We start from the raw sequence: 19,234 nt of genomic DNA on the forward strand, positions 1-19,234 counted from the left end.
TAGAATTATACACATTGTTGCATAAATTATTGTTTAACAACAGTCTATTGGGACTACAGGCCAGTTTAGAGTAATGGCCATGTATGCAAGTTACCATCATATTAATAACTCGTATTTTCCTACCATTAATGGTTTATCTGTTTTAGTGTTTCACACACAGATTATGTTACTGTATGAAACCACAGAGCTTTGAAATCTTCACGTAGTCACTCACGCGACTTCGAAATAAAATAGAAAGATTAAACGAGAACTTATCGTTTGAAGTTTGATCTTTATTTTATGAGAAGTCGCGATGAGGGATTACGTGCCCTCCACTCCCGACCCTATTCTCATAAAGATCATTCGGTAGTTCTAGCCTTCAATTTTTCTATAGTTTAGGTCAGCAACTATTCTATAGGTTCATACAGCTACTTTGAAGATTGACGCGCATGCGGGCTGGCGGGCTTCTTCACGTAATCCCTCATCGCGACTTCTCATAAAATAAAGATCAAACTTCAAACGGTAAGTTCGCGTTTAATCTTTCTAGTGAAGCTGTTGATATCTTATTTGTGATGTACTGAGTGTGAAACGGCTTTGTTCTCTCTCATGGTCAGAATCAAATTGTGTTGACAACACTGCCTCAACTTGGAAAAATAATCAATTGGGTTTTTACTTGTATTTTTATGAACCTAGAACATTTTGTTGATAATGACAAATTTCTACAGTACAGTGTGTACTAGATTAATCTGGATGTTTGACATTTAAACTAAACAGATAAACATGGAAGGCTATTTGTATCAAACAGTAGTGAGAAGCTTCTGCTGTGTTTGGACAATCAGAACCAAGACAATGTCACGCAGGCATGTTTTAAACAATATTGTTTAAGAAATTTATTTAAAATGTTTATTTTTCTCCCAGTCCAGTAATGCAATATGTGCCAGAATGGCCGGCCTAGGGGAACAGAGGGAGTGGACAAACTGGGGCAATCGCCACGTTCTCACGATGCAGCTCGCCCAAGCATGTTTCCAGTGTAGCAGCTTTCTCTGTCCATAAGTGAACCCTTACACCACAGCACAGATTCAGTGCATCACACAACAGTAAGGTCAGAACTCCGTGCAAAGGGGTGAGCTGGAGGGGGGATGTGGGCAACTGAAGAGCTTGCAGCGATCCCTTCTCACTGCCATTCACAGAGTGGATCTTACTGGAAACCAGTGGGCAGAAGCAGCTGTAAGTGTTATCCACAGGGCACAAACCAAGCCAGCAGGCAGAGCCAGAGCCGGCAGTCATCATTCTTCATCAGGGCTCGATTAACCTGCATCTGTGTGGTGACACAAACCAACCTGCTGCGGAGAGGAGCCTGGGCCAGAACAGGAGTAGGCACTCTCTCGTGTGGTCCCAAAGACAAGATGCACCTACAGGCTGTCAGAAATCCAGGCATCGCATCCCCCCCCCCCGGATGTACTCGGGCCTTGTGGAGGGGAGACAGCCTTTTAAAGCCATTAAAACCACCCAGCCCACAGAACTCAGGGGAGCAGAGGCTCGGCCATTTGCTTCAGCCCCCCCCTGTCCACACAGTGTTAAAGCCAGGCTGTTAAATGTGGCTTCAGGGGCACTGCTTCAGCCAGACACGGGGTCACAGAGGGAGATACGCAGTCTCTCCACTCTCTGTACGGACATAGAACTAAGTTCCACGTTACTCATCTATCCCAACCTGCAACACCAGGGCTCTTTCGAGACAGGGACCAGAAATAATCTAGGGAATAGAATTGTTCCTCCTATGCTGGTCATCAGTTAGGGTATTGAGTATAGGGGAAAATAGGTGCAAAGTACTGGAGAAACTCAGTGAGAGGCAGCATCCTTCAAGAATATGGATAGGTGAAGGTTCGGATCGGGACCCAACTTCAATCTGAAGAAAAAAACCTGACCTGAAACGTCACTTACTCATGTTCTCCAGACATGCTGCCTGACTCGCTGAGTTACTCCTGTACGCACTGTTTTTTTGTAAACCAACTGCAGTTGCTTGTTTGCATATATTGAGTATAGAAGTTGTGACTTTAAGCAGGAAAAATTTTCCCAATGTTGGGTGAGTCCAGAACCAGGGGCCACGGTCTTAGAATAAAGGGGAGGTCATTTAAGACTGAGGTGAGAAAAAACGTTTTCACCCAGAGATTTGTGAATTTATAGAATTCCCTGCCACAGAGGGCAGTGGAGGCCGTCACTGGATGGATTTAAGAGAGTTAGATACTCTAGGGGCTAGTGGAGTCAAGGGATATGGGGAGAAGGCAGGCACGGGTTATTGATAGGGATGATCAGCCATGATCACAATGAATGGCGGTGCTGGCTCGAAGGGCCGAATGGTCTCCTCCCGCACCTATTTTCTTTTTTTCTATGTTTCTATGTTAGTTGTTGCAAGGTGCTGGTGAGGCTCCACTTGGGCTATCGTATCACCCTGCTGTAGGAAAGATGCCATGCAGGCAGACAGGGTGCAGAGAAGATTTACAAGGATGTTACCAGGGTTGGAGAGCCTGAGCTATAGGGAAAGGTTGGGCAGGCGAGGACTTTATTCACTGAGTGCAGGAGGCTGAGGGATGATCTTAAACATAGAAAAGTATAGGTCAGGAACAGGCCATTCGCCCCACAATGTACATAATGCCATGATAAACTAACCTCATGTGCCTGATCCATATCCCTCCATTTCCTGCATATTCATGAGCATATCTAAAAGCCTTCTAAATGTCACTTTCACATCCACCATCATCGCCATCGCCATCTCTCGTATATAAAATCGTGAGGGGAGTAGATAGGATGAAGGCAGAGTGTCTTTTTCCCAGGATAGGGGAATCAAGAACTAGAGGGCATAGGTTTAAGGTGAAGGGGAAAAGATTTAATAGGAACCCGTGGTCAACTTTTTCCATACAGAGGCAGTGGGTATATGGATCGAGCTGCCAGAGGAAGTAGTGGAGATGGGCACAATAACAACATGTGGACAGGCGCATGGATATGGGATGAATGTGGGCAAATGAGATCAGCGTAGATGGGACATCTTGGTTGACCTGAAGGGCTTGTTTCCATGCTGTATGACAACTGTGTAAACAGTGTGTGTTTTCAGGGTCTCTGGTGGGAGGTAGCAGTGAAGAATTCCCCGTCAACAGGTTTGCAACAGTTTCTTTGCCCTGGGTTTGCTCCTGCGAGTTTTTGAGACATGAGGAGGATTTCAGCGAGTTATGATTTCAGAGTTGAAGGGATATGGCTGGGTGGTCACTGATGCAGGAGGCAGGGTGATCTAGTCTCAGTGTGCACCTTGCAAAAACCCAAACACTCGACTCATTCTGCCCTCTGTGGATGCCCAGACTGGCAAGGGAAGACACCAAGGTGGCATCATGAACATTTTGGCAAAATGCGAAGAACTCTTTAGGATGGTTACATTCCACAGAAAAGTTTGATGCGAGTCTTCTCCGATCCAAAGTGCAGGATAATCAGGAACGCAGTCTCTTCAGCAGCAAGCTCCATCTTTGATTCTACAATCACACTTAACTATGAATTAACATTTCTTCAAGGACACACTGGGACCCGTGTACTAACTGTTCCACAACATGTAACATCTTAGAAGTAAGTAAACCTTTGTCTCCCATCCTGTCAATGGAAGCCTCTCGTACCACATGTGTAACGTCACACTGGTTGTAGATCAGTCAGCTGGGGGTGGGGGGGGGGCTGAGTTTTGTTGCCATGTTCTTGCAATGGACGGCAGTGGGATGATGTCTACACCAGCTTCTTGGCCTCAAAGAAGCTCTTCAGGTGCTTCATCTGCCAGATCCCAGTGAGGATCAGAATGATTGTTTGGGCAATCGACCACCACAGGACCCGCTGGTTGGTGCTTTCACTCGTCAGCCGGAACCGTTCTTCCCTATACTGTGAACAAAAGGAAAAACAAAATCAAACTTTCACCTATAGGAACAACGTGTTAAGCACCAGTAAGCATCTTTGGTCAGAGGGGGGGTGAATCTGTGGAATTCATTGCCACAGAAGGCTGTGAAGGCCAAGTCAATGGTCAGCCACGATCACAATGAATGGCGGTGCTGGCTCGAAGGGCCGAATGGCCTAATTCTGCTCCTGTCACATGAACTTATGAAGCAAATTTCCTCCTCCATTGCTGAGTTGGCAAGGTCAAGGTCAAGGTCAGTTTATTGTCACTTGCACCAGTTAAGGTACAGTGAAATTTGAGTTAACATACAGCCATAGGTTAACAGAAGAAATTTGACAACTACATAAAAGTTAAGGGGGGACCACCACAGTAGAGGTCTTTAAAATGATGAGAGTTGGGAGACAGATGTGATGTGGACAAGCTTTACCCTTTGAGAATAGGGAAGATTTTTCAAACAAAGGGGACATGACTTCAAAATTAAGAGGACAGAAGTTTAGGGGTATGTTGAGGGGGTTTCTTCTTTACGTTACAGAGATAGGTGGCGGTGTGGAATGATTCTCCAGTGGAAGTTGAGTGGAGGCAGGTTCATTGGTATCATTTAAAAATGAAATTGGATAGGCATAGTTGATGAGACAAGGAAATGGAGGGATTAGAGGTACAGAGTGCAGGCAGAAGTTTAGGGGACTAAGGGGGAAAAAGATTTGTTCGGCATGGATGAGCTTGTAGGGCCGAGATGGCCTTCATCCGTGCATTTAAAAATAAATTGTTATATGGGAATAGGGTTATGTTATGATGCAGCCAGGTGGGACTAAGTGAAAAAGCAGCGAGGCACGGACTTGTAGGGCCGACATAACTGTTTCCATAAACATCCACCACAGTTATATGGATTCCACATTCCTCACTGTGATGGGAGGCAGTAAAGTTCAATCTACTTCCTCTTTGTTCTCCCGCGGTCGGGGCAGTCGAACCGTCACTGAGTTAAAGAACCTTTTGAGCACATTTGGTGTACTAGTCGCTGCATTACTGAAAGGATGTGGAGATTTTTAAGAAGGTGCTGAAGAGGTTTACCAGTATGCTGCCTGGATTAGGTGGTACTACTACAAGCACGGGTTGGACAGACTTAAAATGTTTTTTCTGGAATGCCAAAGGCTAAGGGAAACGTGATACAAGTATATAAAATAATGAGAGGCATAGATAGGGTAGACAGTCAGAACCTATTCCCCCAAAGTTGAAATATCATAGACTAGGGGGCATTAGGTTTATTGGTGAGGGGGGCAAAGATTAAAGGGCATGTGCGGGGCATGTTTATTTTGGGTGACTGGAAAGCGCAGTCAGGGGAGTTAGTTGAGGCAGATACGAAGGTGGCATTTAAGAGGCTTTTAGATAGGCTTGTGGACATGGGTGTTTCCGTAAATACAGCACTCAGTAGTGAAACTGAAGATCTCCAAACTTCCAGGTTATTGTCCTGGTTTTTTAATGTAATATTCCCATTGTTTCATATCCTGTATTTTAAGTAGTATAGATCATGGTGTATAGCCAAAATAATGACCTGAAGCAAAAATAAATAAATACATCTGTTTTTACAAAGAAAAATATCAGATATGTCCCTGTGTTTTCTTGCCTATTTTTGTGACATTTTTCAAGCAGGTTCATCAAATCTTTGTGCTAATTTATACCAGAAAGATCCATTAACTTTGCAATTAAATAACTCTGATACAAGCCAAATTCTGATTATGCTTCTGATTTTTATCATTTATCTCTCAATTAGATGGTTTTCCGATTTCCCACGTTTTCTGATGTCCCAAGTTTCTACATCACAGTGTGAGTAGCAGTGTACATCTGGTCATGTGTGAATTAAAAGCATAGTAATCGTTTTTATATTTACTCGTTTTATTGTTTATATTTTGCATTTAATCTTTCCATTGAAATACTTAATAATGAATAGAACTTAAATCATGAAATAAAGATCTAGTTTGTTCACCTATTTTATCGATGTCTCATTCTGTAGTCCCTCCCATTTTTTGGCATCGTTAATAACGTTTTTTTTGCACTCGTCGCGATTTAAAAAAAAATTCAAACACAATTATAATGACCCTGACCTGAACTACAGTCCTCTTGGTGGGTTACGTGCCGACATTTTGTAAGGGAGCTTAGTATAAAAGACAATGTCCCAGTGGTCACGTTGTGATCACGCTGTGCTCTGAATAACATTGTGTTCACTTTTGTTTGCTTGGAATCATTGGTTAGTAAAAATCTTTTTGCACTTTTAAATTATTTTCTCATAAATGTTGCTTCCAGTTTACTATAGAAATGTTTAAATTTCATTGCTTGTTGCTATGTTGTTGTAAAGTGTGGGCACTGTGGCGAAGGGAATGAAAAGTGACCTGGTCCCAGACGTCTCGTTGAAAGTATGCTCCTGTTTACACAGATGCTTTTGGTGCCGGCCAAATGTAGAGGAAATTAACATCAAATATAAATCATTTTTTTCTCTCAATTTTTTCAAAATTTTAAAGTATTATATTTTGGTCAGTTTTATCACAATTTTGCTCAAAAGGATCATAGGTAGGCCCATTTTTAATACTGTGGTATTTTGTTATAATTTAATAACTTCCAAATTTGGCCTCCGATGTCACGGGTTGATACCCTTGTTTATGGAAACACTCGTATGCAGGAAATGGAGAGATATAGATCATGTGCAGGCAGAGATGATTTTATCTTGGCATTATGTTCGTCACGGACATTGAGAGCTGAAGGGCATGTTCCTGTGCTGCGCTGTTCTATGTATAGGGATCACCAATGGCACGCGATGATCACAGGTAAGGTGCACATCTGAATAGAGTGTAAACTGTGGAAAAGGGGAGTGGGGTAAACGAAACAGACCACATGGCAGTTATCAATAGGTACCAGCATTCAGATGGGTTAAAATATATACACAGGATCCTAGGGTTTAGAAATAGGGGCACAGAGCACAGAGGAAATCAGGATGAACTTTCTGGCAATAGGAGAATGGAGAATGGTGCACAGCTCTGAGCTCCAGGCTTTGAACAAGATGTGAAGGGCATGGAGAGGGTACAGAAGAGATTTACTAAAACAGTTCCCAGCACAAAGTACGATGGTGATGTGGGCAGACTTGAGAAGCTGGGTTCATGCTCCTTGAAAAAGAAAAGGGGGCAAGCGTCAAGCCCAATTACATCTTCCGTCTGAAGAGGGGTCTCGACCCGAAATGTCACCAGTGATGGTGTCTGTCCCGCTGAGTTACTCCAGCAGTTTGTGTCTATCTAATGGGGCTGTCCCACTGTACGAGCTAATTCAAGAGTTCTCCCGAGTTTCCCCTGATTCGAACTCGGTGAATTACGGTATTAGCCGCTCGTCGGTACTCGGGGCTCTCATGGACATTTTTCAACATGTTCAAACATCTTCCCGTGCTTACCGCGTTTCCCGAGTACCTGCCGTTAGCGTTACAAGCCGCTAAGAGGCGTCCAAACGTACCCGTAACGTACATTCTAAGTGCTTATGAGTTTGATTTTTTTTTAAACTCAGGAGAGCTCTTGAATTACCTCGTACAGTGGGACAGCCCCTTTAGGCTATAAACAGAGAATCTGTTCTCAGTGTTTGGATCAAGCCTGGTACCACCAAGTGCAGCAATGGAGGTAGCAGGGATCTGGGTAAGTATGTGACGGGAAGGAATTTGCAGAGCGGTGGGAAGAGAGGCGGAGGAGAATCTAGCTGGAGCGGGTACAGAGGAACCTCACTGAGGAAGTACCAGGTGATTTCAATGTTTGTACTTCGACCCGTGTGGGCATCTATATCTCTGATCCAGGAGGTAAGATGTGGGGCGAGGGGAAAGATGATTGTAAGAATTCTACCAGGGTTCCCATTCACACCAACTGTTGTACAGTAGGATACTGGTCGTGAAGGGACCCTAAAAGCTTAAATCTTTCCAAACACCCAGAAGGAGTCAGAAACTGCAAAGTCCACATGCTTACGTGACGTTTAACTCCACTCGCAACGCTGCCTCAACACACCTTTCTGCAGTAGACATCTTCTGAACAGCATTTAGTCACCTTTGCTAGAGGTGAAGGTTCCAGTTATCAGATGCTTGTACATTTGCATCTATCACAGCCAACAGCTGTAATATATTGATGATCAGATGCTAATTCCACAGCAGATGTGGAAGTGTGAAGGGGAGGCAGCAGTGTTCCAGAACCACCGTTTGCTCCGTACTCACCCTCTGATAGTTCTGTTCTTTCTGAATCTGTTCCACCTGGTCCAGCAACTGTCTCACACGCAGCTGAAGCTCTGTCAGTTTATCTTTAGCGGCGATTTCTGGGTAGTTATTGGCATGTTCCCCCACTTGGATGTCAAGGTGCACCCGCTGCCGTGGAGAAAAACAAGGGAACCGTGTTATAATGTCACACAATAACCACCAATTAACATCTCCTAAAACGCAGAGGTATTGGTGCCTGCGGACTGCCGATGCCAACCAACAAGTACAAAGCTAAACGGTGGAGACATTGCCATCTGCACAGTTACAGGGTGCATTTCCAACCTGGCTACATGCAAGTCATTTTGATGAGAAACTTCTGGACCTTTGAAGAGGCGATGATCAGGGTGAAAGCAATGAACAGGTGACCATGTTCAATGTGAACATGCCACTCTCACAGACTGCCTAAGGTATAAAGTAACTAGTCAACATATAGCAACCAAAAAAATCTCATCAAAACAAGAATAATCAGCGTAAGTTTTAGATGAATTGACAAAGGTGATGGATGAGGGGATGGCAGTGGACGTTATCTACATGGATTTAGAAACACATTTGATAAAGTCCCTCACTGTAGACTAATCCAGAAGATTAAGATGATTCTGAATTGATGATTAAGATGATTCTGGATTGATGGTGACTTGGTGGTATGTATTCAGAATTGGTTTACTCAAAGCAGACATGGTTGCAGTGAAGAAGAATACTCTGGCTGGAGGTCTGTGTCCAGTGGACTTCCTCAGAGAACTGTGCTGGGACCAGAGTTATTTGTCATATGTATACATGACTTGGACACAAATCTATATGGGTTGGCTAGTAGCTTTACAGACGACACCAAGATTGCTATAGTTGCGGGCAGTGAGGAAGGCTGTCAAAGTATACAGTGGGATATGGATCAGCTACAGAAACGGGAAATTGAGTTTAATCCCAGCAAGTACGATGTGTTGCACTTTGGGAGGTCAAAGGTAAGGGGAAAGTCTGTGTTTGATGGCAACAGCATAGATCTGCAGGGGGATCTTGTGGTCCAGGGCCTTAATACCCTCTCAGTGGTATTGGTAAAGAAGGCATGTGGCATGCTTGCTTTATAGGTATTAAGTATAAGAGTCAGGGAGTCATGATGCAGCTTTATAAGACACCATTCAGATTATAATCTGCCTTCTTGTTCTTGCTACCAGACTGGATAGCCTCACATTTATCCACATGCTGCATTTGGAGCATTATGTGCAGTTCTGGTCACCCCATTACAGGAAGAATGTAGAGAGGGTGCAGAGGAGGTTTATCAGATTGAGGCCTAGATTAACAAGTATTAGCTACAGCGAGAGGTTGGACAAACTTGGGTTGTTTTCTGTGGATTGCTTAAAAGTATATAAAATAATGAGGCATAGAGGAGTCAGAGCTTTTTCCTCCCAGGGTGGCAATATCAAAGACTTGAGGGCATAACTTTAGGGAAAGAGGGGCAACGTTTAAAGGAGATATACAGGGCAAGTTTTTTTTTCACAGGGAAAGGTAAATGCCTGGAATGTGCTACTGGGGATGGTGGTGGTGGCAGATACGACAGTGGCATGTAAGAGGATTTAGATAGGCACGTGGATATGAAAGGAATGGAAGGGTACAGAACCCATGAAGGGACTGGAGATTAGTTTAACCTGCATCACGTTGGGCACAATATTGGCATGAGAGAAGAGGAAGTGCGTGCAGTTACTGGGGGAGTTGCCCAAGTCCAGCCTACAGTACACGTTCCACTTCCTCTAGTTCACTGTTCCTCGTTTCACTTTGAGGGAAGCAACAAGGCAGTTGTAACATCAGCTGCTGAAAACTCAGACTGGCTTCTATTGAGATAACATACCAAGCACCCAATGTCCAGCTCTTACCAGCTTGCCACCTGCAAACAGTGACATCTTTGTCGAGTTGGAGTGGAGGCAGATCTGGTGCTCGCCGGGAGTGTGCGAGGTGAAGGTGAATCTCCCCTCCGAGCCGTACTGCCGGGACAGGATCACCTGCAAAGTGGAAGCAAAGGTCAGACTAGTGGAGGACACAGCAACTCACCACTTGGTGTTCAATCAGCACTCCCCATGGGAAGGGAACAACAGCTCTACACCTGGAATGAGCAATTTAGCAAATTTAAAAGACAGAGTGCTGGAGTAACTCAGTGGGCCAGGCAGTATCTGTTGGAGAACATGGAAGGGTGGTGCATCGGGTCGGGGCCCTTCTTCAGAACAGAGTCAAAATATCACCCATGTTCTCCAGAGTTGCTGCCCAGCCCGTTGAGTTACTCCGTGTCTTTTCCCTTCACAGCTAACGGATGTGGGGTTAATATTCTGCACTCTCACTATCGCAGAAGCAAGGACTCTGTGGGCTGTTTCCCCAAGTACAGGGCACCACCAAAGAATCTGAGCTCAGCTGCTGAACTGCATGTTCTGTTACAGATTAGCAGACAGAAATGAGTGAGCAGAGATATCCGAGTGTAAAGAGGCAAATTACAATCCGCCCAGTACAGGCTCAGCCTACAGATCAGCCAACACAGCGCAGACTCGTCTAAGATGGCTGATTCTCCTCTGTAATTATTCCCGCCGTGGAGCTGTCTCGGTTAATCTGAATTAATGCGATATGCGTTGCAGATTACTGTGTGGCGTATTCCTCCAGGTGGGCTCCCAAATGACCAGCAGCAAACTGGAGGGTGAATTAAGGAACAATGAGTAAGAGCATGGCACCAACTGCTCATAACCTCGGCAATATATACGTCATTCCCAATTTTCCATTCCCCATTCTTCAGCATAAAACCTGAAACTTCTCATACTCTGCAGAGCCGGGCGGGCCTAAACTCTGACCCGTTGTACAGTAGTGGATGTTGTGGACCGCTTGCAACGTATTTGGCTGAGGCAGCTGTCAGATTCTGCTAAAGGCTGAGTTACAGCCCTCATTGAACTGGAGATCAATGTCTCACCACAAGGACCAGTGATCCTATAAGGGAACGTAGTAGATTCTGCAGCCTGTAAATGCCCAGATGCTGCCTTGGCACCAATGTTCAACGAGGGATCCCGTTTCTAGCATAGAACAGTATAGCACAGGAACAGGCCCTTCAGCCCACAATGCCTGTGCCAAACATGATGCCATCTCTTATCTGCGTGTATATAATCCCTATCCCTCCATTACCTGCATATCTATCAGCCTCTTAGACGCCACTATCGTATTTGCCTCTACCAGCACCCCTGGCAGCGAGTCTAAGCACCACGCTCTGTGTAAAAAATAAAAACCTGCTCTGCACATTTCCTTTAAACTTTGCCCTCTCACCTTCAAGCCGTGGTCTCTAGCCTTTGATATTTACATCCTGGGAAATATCTGGCCACATATAATAATAATAATGGATGGGATTTATATAGTGCCTTTCTAATACTCAAGGCGCTTTACATCGCATTATTCATTCACTCCTCAGTCACACTCGGTGGTGGTGAGCTACTTCTGTAGCCACAGCTGCCCTGGGGCAGACTGACGGAAGCGTGGCTGCTAATCTGCGCCTACGGCCCCTCCGACCACCACCAGTCACTCACACACATTCACATGCAGGCAGAGGTGGGTGAAGTGTCTTGCCCAAGGACACAACGACAGTATGCACTCCAAGCGGGATTCGAACCGGCTACCTTCCGGTTGCCAGCCGAACACTTAGCCCATTGCGCCATCTGTCGTCATATGGGGCATCACAGTTAGTGGAGCTGCTGCCTCACACCTGGGTTCCATCCTGACCTTGGGTGCTGTCTGTGTGGAGTCTGCACATTCACCCTGTGATCGGGTGGGTTTCCCCCAGGTGGTCTTTTCTCTTCATGCCCCACATGTGTGGGCTGGTAGGCACATCTGAGAGGAATTGATCGGAATGCATGGGGAATAAAATGGATTCGGTAAGACTGGTGCTCGATGGCCAGTGTGGACTCGATGGGCCAAAGGGCCTGTTCCTGTCAGCAGTGACTGTACAATAGCCCAGATAAACACTGTACAACTTCTGAACAAAGTTCTAGAGCCATAGAGTCTTGCAGCATGGAAACAATCCCTTCAGCCCAACTTGCCCATGCCAACATGATGCCCCATCTACGCTAGTCCCATCTACCAGCATTTGGCTCGTATCCCTCCAAACCTTTCCTATTTGTGAACCTGTCCAAATATATTTTAGTTGTGTACATCACAAACAGTAGTGCTCTGATAAGGTTAGTTGCAGAGTTCCAACCTCAGCCACACACACCACCATGTACCTTCGTATCAGGATCCCGCACTTCAACGTGCATTCCCAGTCCTGGAGTCGACGGCAGGAAGGTTTCCATCTGCTTATCCCAGAGTTGAGTCCGGTAGTTACCTGGATTAAACATTGCAAAAAGGAACTCGTTTGAATGACTCAAAATGGACGGCATAGAACAGGTTGGTCAGCTCAAGCCCCGTGCTGCTATACATCAGCCTATTTCAACTATCAGCAAGAGGCACTTGTTCTACAGCTGCTACTTACATGTTTGTGAGTGTGTCAACAATTTGGGGAAATGGTTTCTCTAGAACATCTAATTTAGTTTAGAGATACAGCAGGGAAGCAAGCCCTTCGGCCCACAAAATCCATGCTGACCATCTATTACCCGTTCACACTAGTTTGACATTATCCCACTTCTCATCCACTCCCTACATACAGGGGGCAATCTACAGAAGCCAATTAATCGACAAACTCGACATCTTTGTGATGTGGGAGGGAACTGGAGCACTTGGAAGAAACCTACACGGTCACAGGGAGAACATGCAAACTCCACATAGACAGCACCCAAAGTCAGGATCAAACCAGGGTCACTGGCGCAGTGAGGCAGCAGCTTTCCCTTTTTTGTTTTTTTTCGGACACTTCATCAGATTGGTTCCTATCCATAGAGTCTGAAGCCCATTTATTACCTCCACAGATGCTGCCTGAACCGCTGAGTTTAATTTAGTGATATAGCACAGAAACAATTTTATTACTGAGTTTTACAATTATAATCTAGCTCACAATTTACTTTCACTGCCTGCTTGGGACTAGTAAAAGAAAAAGGCCCAATGTTGGCAGCACAGTGATGCGGGGAATAGAACTGCTTCCTTGTGGCTCCAGTGACCCAGGTCTGCTGGTTCTGTCCAAGTGGAGTTTGCATGTTCTCCATGACCACGTGGCTTTCCTTTGGCTTGAGCCGTTTTAGCAGACATCCCTAAGACATACAGGTTGGAGAGTAGATGGCCCGCTGTACATTATTCCAAACGTAGGTATATGATCCAGTTTGAAGCTTGGGGCGGGTGAAGAGTTAATGTTTCAACGTGGGGACAATAACATGTGTTAAGGCAATGATTAGTGTGAGAAAAGGTAGTTGATTGTTGGTGTGAACTCAGTGGGCCGAGGGTCCTCTCTCCGTGGTGTATCACTCAGAGCTGAACACATGAGTCCCACCTAATGAGCTCAAGGGGCTGTGATGTGAGATGCGCCACTGCAAGTGTTCATTGTTGCCCCACCTGCAGAAGCACTCACTCACCACAGGATGATTCATGCTGAGCAACAATGCAAATAGGATGTCACTCGTCAGCACTCAACTAGCCCGCGGCATCAGTAAACTGCTGATGTGGAGAACATGCTGAATGCTACCCTGTCAAACTGAGATATAGCATGGAAACAGGCCCTTCGGCCCAAATCCACACAGACCAGCAATCACCTGTCCCATGTTATCCCATTTTCTCATCCACCCCCTGCACACTAGGGGACAACTTACAGAGGGTCAATTAACCTACAGACCTACACATCTTTGGGATGTGGGAGGAAACCGGAGCACTTGGATGAAACCCGGGAGAACGTGCAAACTTCATACAGACAGAACCTAAAGTCAGGAATGAACCCAGGTCTTTGGCACTGTGAGGTAGTAGCTCTTCCTGCTGTGCTACTGTAGATTAGATACTTCCCCAAACATTTCCCATAGAGTGGTGTCACGATCCACTTCAGAGACATGAGCACAAAGTCAAGGCTGATGTTAGGTACAATAGTACAACAATCACCAGGCCACGATTCTCAAGCCTTACTTGCAGCAGCATGCCAGTGGCCCGCGTCACCCTGACTACACTCCCATCTCATCCCTATCATCGGGTAAAAGGTGCAGGAGTCTGGAAGCCATGACGTCCAGTTTCAAGAACAGCTTATTGCCAACAACCATCAGGCTCTTGAACACTGCACAACACTAATCTCAGCTATGAACTTCTATGGACTGCCTTTGTTTGCACTCAGGACATTTGATATTCTTTTGCATTACTATTGTGATGATTAATTTATTGAAATGTTGTTTATGATGTTATTTATTTGTATGGAGTATACAAGCCTGTTCTGCTGCTGCAAGGAAGGATTTCCTTGCTAATGTTGTCAGTATGATTGACATATTAAACACTCTGCATGTCATTTCGGTTTTGGGGAGCACACTGTTCAGACAATTGTCTGGCAGTTCTCCTGTATTACAACAATAATTACACTTCAAACAAACTGGGATTGTGGTAAAGAACTCTTCTAACTAGACACCTGTAGTTTCCACTGCCTGGATGCACTAAGCCGGCAAGCACAACACTCCCCTCATGATGCTCAAACATATCACAGCTTCTGGGTCACAACTTGAAAATGTGTATTGGGGAAAAGATGGGGGAGAGTGCGAGAGTGTACATGAGCACACGCTAGAGAGTGAGTGGGACTGTCTATAATCTATAGTAGATTATTATTAAAACCCTCTTCCTGTCATCCATCAGGTGTTATTCAGGGCGGCACAGTAATGCAGCGGGTAGAGCTGCTGCCTCACAGCAACAAGGACCCGGGTTCGATCCTGATCTTGGATACTGTCTGTGTGGAATTTGCATATTTTCCCTGTGATCTGCAGGTGCTCTGGTTTCCTGCCACTTTCCAAAGACGTGCAGGTTTGTAGGTTAACTGGCCTCTGTGAATTCCCCCCAGTGTTTAGGAGCAACAATCAATGTGTTGCCTCTGTTGTACTGTCCATATCGTGTCGATCAGTCCGGACTTTTGGTACACGGCAAGTTGGCCAAACTAAACAAATTAAAGAAATAAATAAACAAAAGGGAACAAGCAGACAGCACATATGGCCAATTCTGAAACATTCAGAGAGCAAGAACAAGTTGTCTAAAGAAAAATAATTTAAGGGTAGCACAAGAGAGTCTAGTTTAAGGATCTTGACGTGAAACAGCGACCATCCATTTCCCTCCACAGAGGCTGCCTAACCTGCTGAGTCCCTCCAGCTGCTTCCCTCCTTTTGAGCGGGGGATTCAATATTGCGTCCTGCAAGCTGCAATGTGCCCAGATACAAAGCAATGTATTGTTTCCAGAGTTTGCATTAGTTCTGTAGTAACACTGCAGGAGGCCACTGACAGATGTCAGAACAGGTATGTGATAGTGAAGCAGCAGCAATCTGTGCCACCCTGCCGACACAGCTCCACTGTGATCACCCAGGATAGACACAAAAAGCTGGAGTTACTCAGCGGCTTAGACAGCATCTCTCGAGACTCCTGTCACTTCAGCTCTTTGTGTCTATTTTTGGTTTAAACCAGCATCTGCAGTTCTTTCCTACATAAGTGATCAACCAATTTGTGTTTGGTCACTCCTCCAATGTAAAGCAGGCCACACCGTGAAGACCTAATACACTGCAATCGATTAGCGGAAGTGCAAAAGGCCTTATCTGGAACGACCATTTCAGTCTCTGGATGTGGGAAGGGAAGATGTGAAAGGACAGCTATTGAACTGGAATATGTCATGTGACATAGAGATGTAGATAGGCCTGGAGTCACAAAGAACACTTTCTTTGAAATGCTGAAAGGGGAAGGGAGAGAAATAGGTTTGCGTTGATGCAGAATATTTTTGATTCTAATCCAAAAATTAGAACAAAGCTAATTTAAGAATATTGCTAATATTGGAAGTTTGGAACTCCCTCCCACAGACAGAAATTGCTTGATTAATTTTAAATATGACAAATTAATGATTTAATAAATGAAGATTTTGGGCATATGGAGCGGGATTATAAATTTAACAAGATCTTCATTAAGGTCAGAGCATGCTGTGTGACGAGACGAGTTCCTCCTGTCCCTGCATTACAAGATATTAAATAATTCTCCGAAACATTAACCCGCTGGGCAGTTGTGGAGATACTTAGCTGGCATCAATTGATTTAGGGCACTTCCACTATATGCCAGCCATTCTTAGCTTGGCTAGTGCTTCACCAGACTAGCCAGAAGTGGCAATGTTAACCAGGATTCCCATTGCCAGTGGCAGCTGACAGCATGGCAGAGAGCAATTAAATCAAGGGTGCAATGCTGAACAGTTGGAACCACGCTTGCCAGTGGCGTACAGTGCCAACCTGTACAAGGTGCAATGAGATAAATGGGAGCATGAAGCCCAACGCCAGCATAGTGCAAAAATAACTAGAGGCGCTCAGTAAAAGCAATAAAAACCTGCGCCAGATAGCAGGGACAAGATGCCCAACATTGCCCCTCAGTCACAAAGTACTGCCATACAGAACAACACCTGGGATGATCATGTCATTCAAGTGGGCTCCGGGACTACAGGGTAAGGATCTGAACAGCCATTAGAGAGCACAGGGCAGAGACAACAGCGAGGACAGAAAGTCTACAACGGTAGCCATTCCGCGCACAGAGGCCCACAGTCAAGACAGCTGGTAGCAGAGTGTGACATGATGTACCGCAGCAGGTAGTGAATGGGAGAAAGGGCAAAGTGGCCCCTGGGAGCCCACAGATGGGGCATAGAGCAGCAGACAGGACCAGTGAGGGGGCAGATAGAGGTGTACAATAGCGGCCAGTCATGGGGGCACAAGGCACTGACAGTGACTGAGCGCTGGCTGGCAGTGGGGGGTGGGGGTGAGGAAGCGGTCAGTGGGGAGGGGGGGAGGGGGGGGGGGGGGGGAGGGGGTGGGAAGCGGTCACTGGGGGGGGGGGGGTGGGGGAAGCGGGGGGGGGGGGGGGGGGGGGGGGGGTGGGGGCTCAGTGGGGGGGGCATGGGGCAGGTGCGCGTGCGCGTGCTTCCCGGTGACGTCCGCGGGCGGGTGGCCGGGCTCACCGATCACCATCGTCTCGTCGGGGATCTCCTCGATGAAACACCTCCTCTCGGTCTCGCCGATGTGGAAGTAGATGGCGTGCGCCAGGCCGAGCTGTAGGAGCAGGAGCAGCGCCGGCCCCATCCTCATCCTCATCCCATCCCCGTCCCGGACCCGGCGACAGCAGCGTCACCCCGGCGCCGGCCCGCCTACGTCACCGGGGACGCCACTGCGCCTGCGCGCCGACCACACGGGGTCCGCACTGGGCATGCGCGAAGACCACACGGGGACGCCCCTGCGCCCACGTCATCCCACCCCCTTGCTGCCACGGCTACCACGCGCATGCGCTCTGGGTGACCTTGGCTCTTGCTTTGCCAACTCAAGAGTCAAGAGTTCGAGATCGAAACGTCACCAATCCCTTCTCTCCAGAGACGCTCCCTGTCCCACTGTTACTCCAGCACTTTGTGTCTATCTGCGGTCTAAACCAGCATCATCAGTTCCTAATCTTTGGTTCCTACCCATACAAGAGTCAATAATGTTTGATTGCCAATGAACCGCAACTGAACAATGAACAATGAACAATGCCAGCAACATAGAAACATAGAAAATAGGTGCAGGAGTAGGCCATTCGGCCCTTCGAGACTGCACCGCCATTCGATATGATCATGGCTGACATGACATGGCTGACAACGCAACACATATGTAAATACAGAACTCAATAGATAACATCATTTAACAAAAAAATTGAAGTTCAATAAATATATAAAAATCCTAATGTTAAGATAAAACAAAACCTTCCTAGCCCCAACTCGGCAATCTTTGTGTCGTCTGCAAACGTCCTAATCAGCCCTCCAACATTGTCATCCAAATCATTTTAATATAATGCAGACCGTCACCCAGAACAATACCCTTCCACCATGCCAATTTTGAATCTAATCTACCAAGTCTCCTTGTGTCACACGTGTCTTAATCTTCTGGGTCAGCCTACCATGAGGGATCGAGTCAAGAGCTTTACTAATGTCCATGTACATAAAACCCCCTGCATCCACTACCCACCCCTATCATCTTCATCACCTCCTCTAAAAACCCGTGACCTCCCCCCACACAAAGGCACGCTGACTGTCCCCAATAAATCTGCTTTTCCAGATGCAAGTAGATCATATCCCTGGAATATTCTCCAATAATTTCCCTGCCACTTATGTAAAGCACTTGGGCCTTTAATTTAGGAGGTAGACAAAAATGCTGGAGAAACTAAGCGGGTGAGGCAGCATCTATGGAGCGAAGGAAGTAGGTAACGTTTCGGGTCGAGACCCTTGTTATCTCTCAAACAGAGGAACAAACTTTGCTTTTCTCCAGTCCCCACAGGACTAATGAAAAGAAGGGAGGTTGTTTCATGGTGCCTATGACACATCATTCATGACACACTAAGGCAAATTTTAAGTTAATCAAGTAATTCCTGAGTAACGTAGGAAGTGCAGTGGCATTTTGCAGAAAGGAAACATTCACAAACAAAAATTAGACAAGTATGAAATGAAATGTATTCACTCGCAGGACAAGCCATAACTCCTTCGCTCTCTATAAAAAAGAGTAGCATGGGACCTAAGTAGAGAGTTGCAGCGTTGTACAGCATAGAAACAGGTCCTTATACTTAAATTCTGGAAAAATGCGCCCACACCAACAATAAAAATGTGGATATCAAATATGTTTGAAACATTACATCTGGAAGAGATGAGATTCCTCTTAGCAGGTAAAGCAGACCAATTCCAAAAGACGTGGTCTATGTTTCTGGACCTATTACAAGTATGAGGTGCAATAGTAATTTTAATAAATAAATAAATAAATAAATGCTATCAGGACCTGGTAACGGGAGGTAAAACAACAAAAACAGACTTGGTTGGTAGTCCCCTTTCTGCGGAGTTTAATGTTATAATAGAGCGATTGTTCCTATTTTCTTTTTCTTTCTTTTCTAGGGTCTACTTTCTCACTTTACTTCCTTCTCTAACT

At 45.8% G+C, this 19,234-nt stretch overlaps 1 protein-coding gene across 2 annotated transcripts; it reads right to left on the reverse strand.

Annotated features, from left to right (window-relative positions):
• Positions 1–870: 870 nt before the first annotated feature.
• Positions 871–17,457, reverse strand: LOC129713170 (transmembrane emp24 domain-containing protein 4). Of its 2 annotated transcripts, none has more exons than XM_055662009.1 (5): positions 17,254–17,452; positions 12,401–12,501; positions 10,031–10,156; positions 8,130–8,276; positions 871–3,888 (listed from the first exon to the last, which is right to left on the reverse strand). In XM_055662009.1, exons 1-5 carry the CDS (start codon positions 17,384–17,386, stop codon positions 3,739–3,741), a joined length of 657 nt encoding a protein of 218 aa, XP_055517984.1. In that variant the 5' UTR covers positions 17,387–17,452; the 3' UTR covers positions 871–3,738. The 2 variants fall into 2 exon arrangements, with proteins under 2 accessions (XP_055517984.1, XP_055517985.1); XM_055662010.1 differs by lacking the exon at positions 871–3,888 and adding an exon at positions 6,231–6,746 and having other exon boundaries at positions 17,254–17,457.
• Between the last annotated feature and the right edge of the window lie 1,777 nt (positions 17,458–19,234).

The sequence above is a fragment of the Leucoraja erinacea genome, chromosome 35, assembly GCF_028641065.1.
Source record: "Leucoraja erinacea ecotype New England chromosome 35, Leri_hhj_1, whole genome shotgun sequence".
Taxonomy (NCBI): domain Eukaryota; kingdom Metazoa; phylum Chordata; class Chondrichthyes; order Rajiformes; family Rajidae; genus Leucoraja; species Leucoraja erinaceus.